Here is a 14,251-nt window from a genome sequence, read left to right on the forward strand (position 1 = left end):
CTTTATTCTTGTAGAGGCTAAGGAAGACTGACGCACTATTGCAGGACCCTGTAGAAAAGTTTGGGTTATCAATTATTTGTCTTTGAGCTCATTGACAAAACAACATATAATTCCGAAAATTTTCGCTGTGAAGTTCTTGATGTAAGGAAATATGATACGGTTTTAATTTATGACGATGCAAAATACGAAAAACGCTGTTCTACGCTACTCATGAATTTGATGTAATTTATCGAATACTGATTTCTGGATTGTAAGCAATAGCAGCCAGGACATTGATTTCATCGTCTTCATTAGTTACGGTGTTTTTACGTTTTTTTTTCTGTTTACCAACATTCCCAGTTTCTTCAAACAGCCTCACAAATCTTTTGAATGTAAACCTTGATGGCACAACCTTTTCTGGAAGTCCTTCAGTGTGTATTGTTACTGCTTTTGAAATATCGCGACCATTTTCTCCATAAATAAGGATCATTTCATTTTTTTCTTGTAATGAAAAATGTGCCATTTTTGCCACATTTCTCACAATTCTTAATCACAAAGAAATAATTCGAACAACGCCTCTACATCTCTCAGCTGTTACAATAAACATTTTATTTATTTACTAACTCTTATCAATAAAATTTTATATTATCGGTTATTTTTTATTGAAACAATATGTTCAAAAAAATTTGTAAGGCAATTTGTACACCTGTGAACGTTAATTAATAGAATTTTGAACATTTATTAGATTAGAAAATTTTAATGTTGTTGTTCCATGCTTTACTTAATTTTTGATTATTTCTTTGAATAAATTACTTAAAAAAACTTTGAAACCAAAAATTTATCAAAAAAATATTTTTCAGTTTTTAGTGGTGCATCCATTTTTGTCAAAAAAATATAGCGTTTCCGTTTGAGGAAAAATGTGGATGACCTTGAAAAGACCTTCTAAATAATAGTTTTTTGGAAAAAAAATTATGTTAAATTATGCTCCTTTACCTCAAACAATCTTTATTTGAAAAATGTTTGTATTAAATTCTTGGTTTTCGAGAAAATCGCATGTGCATAATAAATCGAACACACCCTGGAGATGCGTCTCGCGCCGTTTGAGTTGACGATCTTGATTTTGCCGTGACGGCTGACTGAAGAGCAGAACTCTTCTTTGTGGTTTTTTCGCTTGTAGTCCATATACTTGTGGCCCTTAAATGAGCAGTCTCGGTTGAAATGGTCATCGCCACAATGGTAGCATGGACTGGATGGTTTGGACAATTTTTAATATTGTCTCCATTTTTTTTATCCATATTTTCTCCATATTATAGGGGAGTGACCCTATATCCATGAATTTGTGATCAAAAGATGTTCTCCTGGAAAATAAAATCGACGTGTCTCGGGGTTTGCCGGAAAAAAAATTCCAGGTTTAAATTTTCCAGGTAGTAAGTTTTAAATGCGCCACCCTGTATGTCCGTCCTGGTGAACCAATGCTCATAATTTGTCGCTGGGTTGAATGGGGTCAGAGGCGGGATGAGACGCTGCACCCGTCTGTCGTTGTCCATCTTTTTAAATGCTCGTCGCCAGTGTTGTGTCAGATAAAGGGATTGCAATAGAGGAAGACCACAAAATACTGTTTAGTGTTAAAAAAGAGTATTTACAAAGTATATCTAGGATAACTGTTCACTGACTCCTTTAACCGTCCCCGTATACAATACAGTATATACAGTATGATGGAAATGTATGGAATAAATTTATTTAAAATTCAGCAGTGTGGTTTTTGGAAAAACACTCGGACACGTGGATTTTTATTTTTATTTTTGCGGTTTTTCTGATGGTAAAGTTATGTGTTTAGGGTGACCCAAAAATGAGTTATGACTATTAACTTCATTTTTTCAAATAGAAATCCCTATTTTTTATTTCCTTTTCGGATTCTACATCGAATTTTAAGTATGTTTCATGTACCATGTCCTATTCCTAAATCCAACAGTTATCGAGAAATTTACGTCTAAACATATAAGTAACTAAGGCAGCTCTTGGACCAGATGCACTTTGCATGGATGTTATTTTTCCTTTTTTAGCGTTAGTTCCATACTAGCATTAGGCAGGTCGCACTCGATAATAATTTACATCAGTCGACGATTCTTAGAACGATTATACATACAGGGTGGCCATTTAGTGTGAGGAAGTCCAATATCTCAGCAAATATGTAATTTAGAAGAAAAAGTTTCATACAAAAGTTTTGAGTACATAAAAGGTTCGTATTTTAAAATTATTTTTAAATCTACAGGGTCCGCCATAAACGTGGGACATCGATTTTTTTAAATGGAACCTCCTTAATTTTTTGCCATTTTATAATTTCTTATTAAATTTTAAGGTCAGTTTATATAAGGTATTCTATCTTTAAAATTTACCGTTTCCGAATTATTTAGGAAAATTTGAACATTTTGACAGCTGCAAAGTCCCACGAAAATTGATGCTGTGCCCTAACTATTGAGAATTTCGAAATTGGTCTTCTGGAACTCCAAAAGAACTTAATAAGCTATATTTTGACGTATTTTAATTTGAGAAAAGCTTTTCTACAATCACCGAAATATGCTTCCGAAATTGCATTATTTGAAACGTCAGTAACTTTTTTATTTGAAATGGAATGCCCCAATTTTCTCAACGGCATCGTGTTCAGAATTAAAAATTCTACAAATTTTGTTAACATTACTCTATCCTTAAACCCAGCCGTTTCTGAGTTCCCAAAAATTGTTCCCTTTTGGCGTCTAAATGTTTTGATAGTCGCATCTGTGATGTCAACAACTATCTGTTGACAACATTCTGTACAAAATTCACAGTGTTCAGTATTCAACATTAACAACTGAATATTCATAGATTTTTTTTATTGCCCCTCGTTTATGGCGGACCCTGTAGACTTGAAAATAATTTTAAAATACGGACCTTTTACGTACTTAAAACTTTTGTATGAAACTTTTTCTTCTAAATTACATATTTGCTGAGACATTCCTCACACTAAATAGTCACCCTCTATATTTAACAGAAATAATGGAACATTGCCGGGAAAATTGTCAATTTCAAAGGAAATGATGTTGAGAAATAATGTAATATTTTTCAATTTTTGTTTCTTTAATTGTTAGGTTGAGTATTTTTGGGCTTATTCTCATAATAAGTTGCTAAGTAGATGTTTCACTTCTGTGCCTGCTTGAATCATTTGTCCACATAGCGGGGAGGGCTGCTTTGAAGGGAGATTAAGATAGAATTTGTTAAACCGATATCCGTGTGAAACAACTTGTCACAACTTGTGCTGCATTGCTAGTCAAGCTTGCTATTCTAACTTAAAATTTATTGTGTTCATTGTCTTATGTAAAAATATGTCAATTATTATCTGAATTAACGTAAAAAGGGTTTCCTTTAACTTTCTCTAGCGGTTAAAATAACTTGCCATAATTGGATCACGGATTCGAAAATTATATCTTTTTCTCGCATGCCTTTGACGTAACCATGTGTCGTCATTACCATGGGATTTTCCCTTGATGCAATATCAGTGTGTAATGCTCACCAAGTGGAGTCAAGAGGGGGAAAACATTGAAAGAATTTTCCTTCAGTGAACATCACTTTTAGATCTTTCAATATTCCTTTTGGATCAAACGTCTTAAAATAGTTTCGATCTTTACAAAAGAAATTCTATAGAAATTTACCTCAACACCAAATTTGCTAGCACCCATTTTAATAATAAATGCTTCGGCAGTTGCTGAATATTTCAAAGAGGTCAGAAACTCGTTTGTAGTTCAAATGAGCTGCTAAATTTAATCCTCAAGGTGAGAATTCTTCATTCTTTCGGTTTTCTTGGGATTGGATACGGATACGTATTCTGTTATGAAATAATTAAAACTTAATCCTGCTTAATTAATTTACAATTAAAAAATCTATTAGTGCTCATTTAAAGAAAATTTATTAAACATCACACAAATTTATAAATTAGAATAACACGCTTGACTGGCAAAACCACACAAATTATAGCCCATTGCCATTTTGATATATCTAGAGTCTCCTCAAGTGATTGATTCTTCATGATCCAATAATTTAATTCATTCTCGCTATCACATCTAACAGCAAGTATCATATGATTGATTGAATTTAAACAGTTTACGTTACTGTAAACATCTCCTCCATAGAGCTTTATGTCGTCACAATTTATAGTTACAGAAACTAGGCCTATTGAGCCTACAGTGTTCTTCGACGCACCCTCATCGTTGTGGGGAACATTAGTGTAGCCAGTGATTTGAAATAAGTTCCTGTTTTGCCTATATGTCAACTGTTTTGCTTTATAGGGATACGACTGCTTAGTGACCATTCCATGAGTTGTGACGTAACGCAGTGCTTCTTGAACAACCCCCCTAGTGTACCCATAGCAATGATAGCCTGCAGAAGGTGTTGAACAGTTCATAAGCTCCTGCTCACTAAACTCAATGAATTACCCATATTTCTTAGCATAAGCGTCTTCCAAATTATCAGTCTATAACAATAATTTACATATCTGTCAGTAAAGAGGAACGCCAAGAACTTACAGCACTGAAGGGCCAATAAGATCCACATGTTCCTTGATCTTTAACTTTAGTGACGTAGCCTTGAGTTCTCCAGTCGACTTTGTCTGGAATTTTTGCTACAGATTCATGAATTATTTGTTACTCAGACTGGTTATAAGCAGGCATGTTCAAAGTTAGATAGCTCGTTCTGAATACTTCAGTAGTCAGATAGGAAAATTGGTTGACAGTTTTGTATCATGAAACTAATCCTTGATTGAATTTGACATTATGTTCTTGAATTTATTGGAGGATACTCTCGAAGATTTCATAGCGTTGCTGGTGCTCGGTTTAAGTAGAATAAGACTTACTAAATTTCATCTGCAAAAAGTGTAAAAAATACCATTATGTGCAAAAATTAGAACAGGCTTCATGCATGCTTACTTTAAAATCAGGGAACTTCTTTTGGTTTGCGTTTACTGCCACAATAAGGCAGTCAAAAAGAATAGATTTAACAAACATGTTTCTGAAAGAAGGTTAGGGCTATCAAATTACATTTTTAAATTTTTACATAATTGCAAGGAAAACATTTATTCTCTGTGAATTTAGCTCCGAGGAATCGGAAAATGGATGATTCAAGGGTAATTTTTCAGTTATAGACTATAGTTGTTTGGCTATAGAAGAAATATTGTGCATGTTTTAAAATTATAGAAAAAGATATAGGGTGGCTCAGAAAAGTGTGGTATACATACAGTATCGGACAAAATTAGAGCAACTCTGTAAAATTGGTCTTAATTAAAAATATGTTTTCTGAAAATCAGATTTTTAATTATAAATGTAATATGAAAGGTATTTTAGAACTGATACATATAAATCAAAAGTTAATAACAATCCTTAAGGAAAAAATCAAAATAAACATACATTCTTTAAATTAAACCACGACAAAATTAAAGCAACTGAATAATTATTTACAATAATACGCTTTTAAATTATCACAAAACGGCTTTAAATTAATATTTAGTCCAGTACCCTTTATTCTGAATGACTTCTTCACATCTTCTGGGCATAGAAGAAATAAGATTGGTTATTATATGTGGATCAATAGACTTCCAAGCTTTTTCAATTTCTTGAAATAATAAATCTTAATTCGATATATTTTTTTCTCGAATTTTGTTGTCTACAATCTCCCACAGGTTCTCAATAGGATTAAGGTCTGGTGACTGGGCTGGCCACTTCATTGTTTCTATTTTATTTTGCGCAAACCAAGCCTTAATGATTTTAGCCGTGTGTTTCGGATCGCTGTCGTGTTGGAAAATAAATTTTAATGGTAGTTCCCATTCGGCATAAGGCAACATAATATTTTTCAAAATGTTTTGGTAGACGAATCTATCCATTTTGCCCGTAATTTTATAAATTGGACCAGTCCCAATAGCGGAGAAGCAACCCCAAACCATAACGTTCCCCCCTCCATGTTTAATTGTAGTGTTTACGTATTTTGGGTTGAGCCTCTGTCCATCTGGACGACGTACCCATTGAGCTCCATCACTTCCATATAAGCAAAACTTCGATTCATCTGAAAACAGAACTCTTTTCCATTGTTGCGGTGTCCAATCTTTATGATATGTTGCAAATAACATCCTATCATCTCTATTTTTTTTTGAAAGTTTGGGTTTTTTGGCTGGTCTTCTTCCTTTTAAACCCCCTTCCACTAACCGACGTTGTACTTTCCGAAATGACAGGTTTTCCTCCCCTACTTCTGATATTAGCTGGCGAGGGGACATTTTAGGATTATTTTTACTTAGTCTTATAAGGCGGCGATCTAATTTTTTTGAAGTTTTTCTTTTCCGACCACCACGTTTCAAGTTTGTTATCGTTCCTCGCTGGTTATATTGTTTGATGGTTTTTGAAACCACATCTTTTCTGATGCCAAACACTTCAGATATTACTTTTTGTGATTTACCACTTTGATAGGCTGTAATAATTTTTTGTTTAAGGTCAACGGAATAATGAACACCTCGAGGCATATTTGCAACTATTACTCCGAAGATAAATCGAACAATAATGAAAAATGAACAAAATCTAAAACGAGTTGCTCTTATTTTGTCGCAAACAAATTTAGTGCATTCCATTTATTGTTATTTTTTTGTATTAAAAATTCATTTAAACATTTGTATTCCATGTAAAAAAGGGTAAACCACTTTAGATTTAACAATAATAATAAAAGAATTTATTTTGGCGAAAATAATCTAAAAATAGATTAGAATTTTAAAAGTTGCTCTAATTTTGTCCGATACTGTAAGTAGAAGCAGCTATTGCAAACAATAAAAACATTGATCCAAAAATAATAGAAATTAGTATTTAGGGACTTACGTGGTACATTACCAAGTATGTTTTAACTTACACTTCAAAACTAGATTTCATGTTTTGCATAAATTTTTCCATTATCTACTTTATTTTGCGGCGATTTATGTTCAATTCTAAAATCTGTCTGAAGTAGAGTTGCTTATAATTTTTCATATTTAATTTTGATTACTTACCTCGTACTAATTGTAAGTGATAAAAATTCCTAATATGACTTCATATATTAATTTTGTAAATATTCCAATCTTTCTATTTTTACACTTACGTTGATCCCTTAGGGTAAGGATTTATTCTTTTATTTATCCTCCTGACATAAAATTAAAATACGAATATAACCAGCATTATTACTTACTTACTTAATAACTGGAATTTCTAATTATTGTACTAAAGACCAAAATACACTGAGTTAAAAAAAAAATGGCTCACCCGATTTTTTTGTCAAATTCGAAGCTTTGTAACTTTTAAACCAGTTATCCGAATTCAATAATTTTTCTGATGGTTTATAGCCTAGCCTGTTGGCTATTAATATAAATGGATGAAATGGATTTTGTTTCTTTATTCATGGAAATTAATGGAAAAATCTAGATTCATGTCCTTTATCATTTTTTTTAAATCACTCTGAGGATGACTGCGCCATTTGTGTAAAAAACCTTTAAACGTTGTTGGAAAGTGCCCTTTTTAACAAACATTTTGGTTTTAAGTTCATTGTTTTATCTTTAAAATTGTCGAAATTGCAGCATTTTTATTAGAACTTTGCATTTAGCAAAGAATCCACTCTTACCAATACATTGCTGAATTCAAGTAAGCTGTGAAAAAACAATTGCATCCATATTTGACGTTTGATAAACATTGTGCTGGTGTCCTTATTGGCACAAAAAGTAATTTCGCGATTGTAATAAAAAAATGTTTATTACACCTGAACAAGCGGTGAAATTGGTTACTTTAGTGAATGATGGTCATAGTAAACGATATGCTGCTCGTGCAGTAGGAATTTCTTTTACCACAGTGCGTAGAGTTCTTCAAAAGTATGATGAAATTGGAAGCGCAGTTCGAAGGGCGGGTTCTGCTCGCCCCCGAAAAACAACCCGTAGAAATTATGGCTTTGAGAGGTTACAGGTTTTACGTAATTGATTTAGCACTGCAGTAGAGCCGCAACAAAACCTCTGACAAGTTCGAGGTACCACAGTTAGCAAACAAACTGTTTATAGACGACTGCAGGAAATAAATCTTAAAGCGAGAAGGCCTGCAAAAGGTCCTAAATTATCTCGAGAGTACCGCACAGCGAGAAGAAACTTTGTTGCAATCTATGGACAATAGAACATTCCAGAATGGTCCCACGTCTTATTCACGGATGAATCAAGGTTTTATCTTAATATCGTAGATGGCCGGAAACGAGTGTGCGAAGATTGGGAGAAAGATTCAACCAAGAGTTGTTTATGGAGCACCAGAATTTTAATGGAGGCTCAGTCATGGTCTGGGGTGGAATTTCGATGAACGGACGTACACCGCACAGCACAAATCTACATTGATGACATCTTAGAACAGTATGTTCAACCGTATGCTGAGTTAGTTGGTCTTAATTTTATCCTAATGCATGATAATGCCAGACCACATGTAGCAGGAATCATAGATACTAGCAGCTTCATAGAAGCTGCTGGTATGAACACATTGCAATGACCTGCGCAAAGTTCAGATATGAACCCAATAGAACATCTATGGAATGAATTATGGCGCAGTGTGCGTTCCCGTGATAGGCCTCCAGCAACTCTAAAAAAAATGCGTGATGCATTAGCTGAAGAGTGGAATATCATACTAGACCAAATTATACGAAATTTAATTTCCAGTATGCCAAGAAGATTAGAATCTTTAAAAGCTGCTAGAGGTGGTAATACCCGTTACTGAGTTTATTTAATTTGATGATTTTGCCTTGTTTACAAGACAATTTTATAGTAAACATGTTAATTAAACTACTGTTTTTTGTATTCACAATACTTTGTCTCTGATAATGTTTAGGAGAGAAGAAAAATAATGGTTCCAGTAAAATGCTGTGATTTCGACAATTTTAAAAATAAAACAATGAACTTAAAACCAAAATGTTTGTTAAAAAGGGCACTTTCTAATAACGTTTAAAGATTTTTAACACAAGTGCCGCAGTCATCCGCAGAGTGATTTAAAAAAATGATAAAGAACATGAATCTAGATTTTTCCATTAATTTCCATGAATAAAGAAACAAAATCCATTTCTTCCGTTTACATTAATAGCCTAGGCAATAAAGAATCAAAAAAATTATTGAATTCGGATAACTGGTTTAAAAATTATAAAGCTTCGGATTTGACAAAAATTTCAAGTGAGCTACTTTTTTTTGAACTCAGTGTATATTGAAGAATTTTAGTCTAAATCTCAATTTCTAATCTCTTTCTCTTTTTTTCTCAATCTCAAATTCTTCTTCTAATCTAATCTTAAATTTTCTACATTCTTTCTTAAGCAGTTTGCCCTATTTATACATTTAGGGATACTCGACACTTAAGGTGACTTCTAATTTTTTTCTGACGATTTACTGATTTAAGTTCACATCGTTCGATAACTACGTTACTTTAAGAGTTATTCGAGCGTCCCTGGACAACTGCGTTGTTCATTGGATAATTGCGCTGTCCATCATCCAGAACGCAGTTTTTCAACCTCTATACACAGTCACTAGTCAGTGGATAACTTCATTATCCAGTGACTGTGACCTATGTATATAACCTAAAGTTGTATTAGCCAGTGATCCTGTGATTTAAATTCTTTGACTCCAGGCTATTTTTTTATTACAACCAGTTTGGCTGAAGAAACCATGGAAAAAATTGCTTAATGCATCAGACAACCTCCTGCCCTGTTATCAGATATGTGTTAAAGTTAAATAGTTATTTTAGAATAGGTGGTTTATAGAGCAGGCTACAATATTGTCCAATATGGGTAGCTTAGTCAGAAAATTTAAAGGTCGATCAGGTATTGAAAGCTGACGGTATGTCCCCGCTCAAGTAATCACTGACTGGGGTATTTGAGATGGGTGATAGTCTTGATGGTAAGGCACGTATGGAAAGTGTGAGAAATTAAGATGGATATTTCACGAGATCAGTACCTGAATTTTAAATAACCCTCCGGGAGTTTTATTTTTTAAAGTATTAAATCCTCCCTAGGCTTCGAAGAAATTTGCTCGTCTCTTGAGTTTGAGCAAATGATTTGACCAATAGTGCAAACGAGAACAATAGCAAATATCTGTATTTTAAATTTCATGGAACAGTATATCACTTCTGTTTTTTACCCTTCGACTCATGATATAAAATTAAATTGGAAGTTTATTTGAACGACGTCACATCTTGTTGTTGCTATCACATTCATTCATGGTACATATTGAAATTCTTGAAACCATCAGCCACATGGTCACGGGATCAACTCAAGCTGTATGGCGGATAATCATGAGCGTAATATTCAATTATTTTAACTCAAAAGGAGCTTTTCCATTGGTTTAAAAAAATGCCACAACGTTTTATGAATGGAATACTCATATTACATGTTATTTATATGCTCACGACGAATTAATGTTAAGAGAAAAAATCGAAGTTCTTTTCTCATAGCGAAATGTGTTTTCCAGATATCATGTCAGCAAATCTTAAGTACTTATTTTGATGATGAAAATGACCTTAATGACCTCAAAATATGTATATTGCAGCACTAGCAAATTAGTAAAAGTGTCGTTCAAATTCTCTAAACTTAACTTTCATTTATTCTCAGATAAAGATTTTGTTTAGATACCTGGGAGGTTTATTGGAACCCTATTGAACGCATCTTGTATAAATCACATAAAACATATATCATATTAAGAAAATCATAGTTAAAAATCTTCTAAGAATCTGCTACAGCATCTAATATATCGGAATTTAGTGGTGGGTTTGTTTTTTTTTCTTTAATTTGTCCCCCTTCATAAGCTTATTGTTTATTATCCAAAATTTTCCATGTAGAAATATAAAATATTGAAGTTAATGGCCCTTGCGGATCGGTCATAACGCATTTTTTCCAGTTTTTGGAAAAACCCCAAGAATTTGAAGATATAATATGTTTAGCGATCAAGCTAGTCTTAACTAGCCATGATGAGCTTCAGGATTCAAATAACTGAATACAAAAACTAGATAGTTGAATAGTGAATAAAAATAACTTGGATTATTTGAGGTCAAAAATTGATCTGAATAGACACAAATCACCTTCCATTAACTTTAGATTCTCCCACAGTCAAGCCTATTCAATTTCAAGTGGATGATCATCAGTTAAATTAGAGCAACCGTGCTAAATTTCATCTTAGCGAGATTAAATCACTTGACTCTCATGTCTCACCTGAAGGTTAAAAGAAAGGTAAAAGAGTCACCACCTTTAAAGGTTAAGAGTTCCTTAGAATTATAGAAAAACTAGAATATGATTAGGTGCTGACGAATATAAATGCAGATGCTTGAATTGATATGATCAAATCATTTTGTGGTGTTTAAGCCAGCTAGAAGGGTCTATGATCAAGGTAAGTGTACGCTATTCTACCATTTCTGTCGTTTTTTAATAAAATTAAGGATTTTGCTTTAGAAACATGTTTGTTAAAATGTTCCTTTTGTGCTGCTTAATTGCAGCTGTAAGTGCAAACCAAGAAGAATTTGACAATTTTAAAGTAAGTATTTAGTCATTTTTAATTAAATTCTAGACAGTCACATTAAATTTTATCCTTCAAAGCTCAAATTTGGCAAAGCTTATGCTACTGCAAGCGACCATCAGCAACGCTATGAAATATTCAAGAGTAATCTGCAAGAGATTCAGGAACATAATGACAAATACGACCAAGGGTTAGTTTCATGGTTCAAGGCTGTCAATCAGTTTTGCGATCTGACTACTGAAGAATTCAAAACTCTCTATCTGACTCGGAACATGCTAGAGGATGATCATTCTGAACATCACAAGGTTCATGAATTAATAACCGAAATTCCGGACAAAATCGACTGGAGAACTGAAGGTTACGTTACTGCAGTTAAGGACCAGGGAATGTGTGGGTCTTGCTGGGCTTTCAGCACTGTAAGTTTATTTTTATCTACGTTAACATATTAATATTTCAACTTTTGATGTAGACTGGCACTTTGGAAGGTGCTTACGCAAAGAAGTACGGGAAACTGGTTGAGTTCAGTGAGCAAGAATTGATAGACTGTTCTACTATCTCAGCGGGATATAATTGTAAAGGTTGCTGTGGTGGACGTATGGACGAAGCTTTGCGTTATGTCATAGACCATGGAATAGTCACTGAAGAATTTTATCCATACCAAGAGAAAATGGCAATTTGCAGGCAAAATGGAAGTGTATTTCAAATCAGTGATGTCATAAAGATTCCAAAAAACGATGAGGATAGCCTGAAGAATGCTGTAGGCTCTGTGGGTCCAGTTTCCGTAGCCCTCAATTGCGACGACATCAAAAACTATGGAGGAGGCATTTACGACAATGAAGAATGCTCAACTGTAGTCAATCACGCAGTGCTTGCCGTTGGATATGATAGTGCAGATGGTATGGATTACTGGATATTCAAAAACCAGTGGAACACCACGTGGGGAGAAGATGGCTATATAAGGATGAAAATTGGTAAAAATTTGTGTGGTCTTGCCAGACAAGCATGCTATGCTAAGGTCTAAATATGTACCTACGAATAACTTCAATTTACTTATAATTGTATGCTTATAAGTGTATGTATATATATCATGTTATTACATAAAAAAATTGTCTTAAAATGAGACCTTTTGTTATTGGGATTTAAAGGACAAGGAGTTCTTTAAATTGTTCAGTTTTAAGTTTTCAAGGCTTCAATTGTAATTGACTTAACTTGTTCTCAGGCTGTTTTTTTAGTTTTTTCTTTTATTTTTGGGTTGTATGTCTAATGTCATCTTTTTCATAACTTCAACCCAGTGAAAAAAGTAAAAATTTTCATAGAAAAGTATATCCAACAAGTCGATTTCAAAAAGAAGGTTAACATGCTTGAAATGTTTAAACAGATTTACATTTTTTATTCAAGTGAACACTAAATATACTATTTTTCCTTCCTTGATTAATCATTTTTATAATTTTAAAATTTCATTTTTTTTTTCATAGTAAAGCCGAACTTTTTGCAGAAAAATTACTGAAAGTTATATCAATTATCCTAAAAATGCTCAAGTGAAGTGAATTAACCATTGTTTACCTTTCCTCTATGATTTTTCGTGTTTCGGGTCTTCAATGTCTTTAGGCAATTTGATTTCAATAAAACTTGTTTATTGTCACTTCTCAAATCTTGGAGTTTTGCGCGGTGGCACTAGACAAATAAACCACTATACAGGGTGGTTCATAAAGGTATTTCGATATTTAAGGAGATGATTTTATGGATTATTCTAAGACGAAAATATAATAAAATATAATAAATATAAAAGCAACACGAAATTGTAAAAGTGACAATGGAGTACATACGTAATATTTTACTTATTTTGCATGGCTACCTTTATCTCTTTAATAAATTTGTTATTATTTTCAGCACAGATTTTCAGCGAAGCATATTTTTTTCTTAAAAACACAAGAGACCTTTTTGATGTATTTTGAATCGATTATTTAAAAAAATTTATCTAATTTGGAAATTTCCCTATAAGAATTAACATGGTAACCTCTACCCATGTCTATGGTTATAGTATTTTTCTTTAAATAGAATGAAAATGTACTGTCTGGCTTCCCAGTAATAATAGCAGACGGTCACCAAACTGTACCACAACACGCCATAAAATACCTGGGGATAATAATAGACAACAAGCTGAAATTTACCAAACACGTACAAAAGACAAAAATAGAAATTATTAAAAGGATTAAACATTTTGGGGCCCTAACATATAAGGACAAGGGAATTAATACCAAAATCTACAACTCCATCTGCTTTATTCAGCCATTAATCTTTATCTGCAATCTGTAAAAAACAAAAATAGGCAAATAAGTTCTTATATACATAGATAAGACCGTTAAAAGTCAACTTTACAAACCAGGTTTGACTAGGAAAAAAGGTAGTGCGATATTAAATATTCGAAATTGTGGAATTCTATCAATGTGCATACCACGATTCGCGTCATAGCAGGATTGTAGGCATTCCACGAAACTGGAATGGTAAGTCGTAAGTCATTATCAATGTCACCATAATTATCCGATTTTCTAATAAAGTAATAGTTAGAAGTATTTTTATTTCCGAATTCTATATTGAGAAATGTATAAAAAACCTCTAATACGCTCAAATTTCCAATTCATGGTTGAATTCCAATAAAAAATTCGTTTTTTCTATCTTTAAAAAATCACTTAGACTGACAGAAGTGTCTAGGACCGAAAGCAGTCC

General features: G+C 33.1%; 2 protein-coding genes across 2 annotated transcripts in view; one reads left to right on the top strand and one right to left on the bottom strand.

Annotated features, from left to right (window-relative positions):
* The window catches only part of LOC136417460 (cathepsin L-like proteinase), a 201,437-nt gene that overhangs the window by 35,631 nt on the left and 151,555 nt on the right, over positions 1-14,251 (bottom strand). The gene's annotated exons all lie outside the window — the stretch shown is intronic.
* LOC136417365 (cathepsin L-like proteinase) lies at positions 11,374-12,545 on the top strand. The gene is made up of 4 exons (XM_066403034.1): positions 11,374-11,398; positions 11,461-11,542; positions 11,605-11,940; positions 11,994-12,545. Exons 2-4 carry the CDS (start codon positions 11,465-11,467, stop codon positions 12,543-12,545), a joined length of 966 nt encoding a protein of 321 aa, XP_066259131.1. The 5' UTR covers positions 11,374-11,398; positions 11,461-11,464.

This window comes from Euwallacea similis, chromosome 28, assembly GCF_039881205.1.
Source record: "Euwallacea similis isolate ESF13 chromosome 28, ESF131.1, whole genome shotgun sequence".
Lineage (NCBI taxonomy): Eukaryota > Metazoa > Arthropoda > Insecta > Coleoptera > Curculionidae > Euwallacea > Euwallacea similis.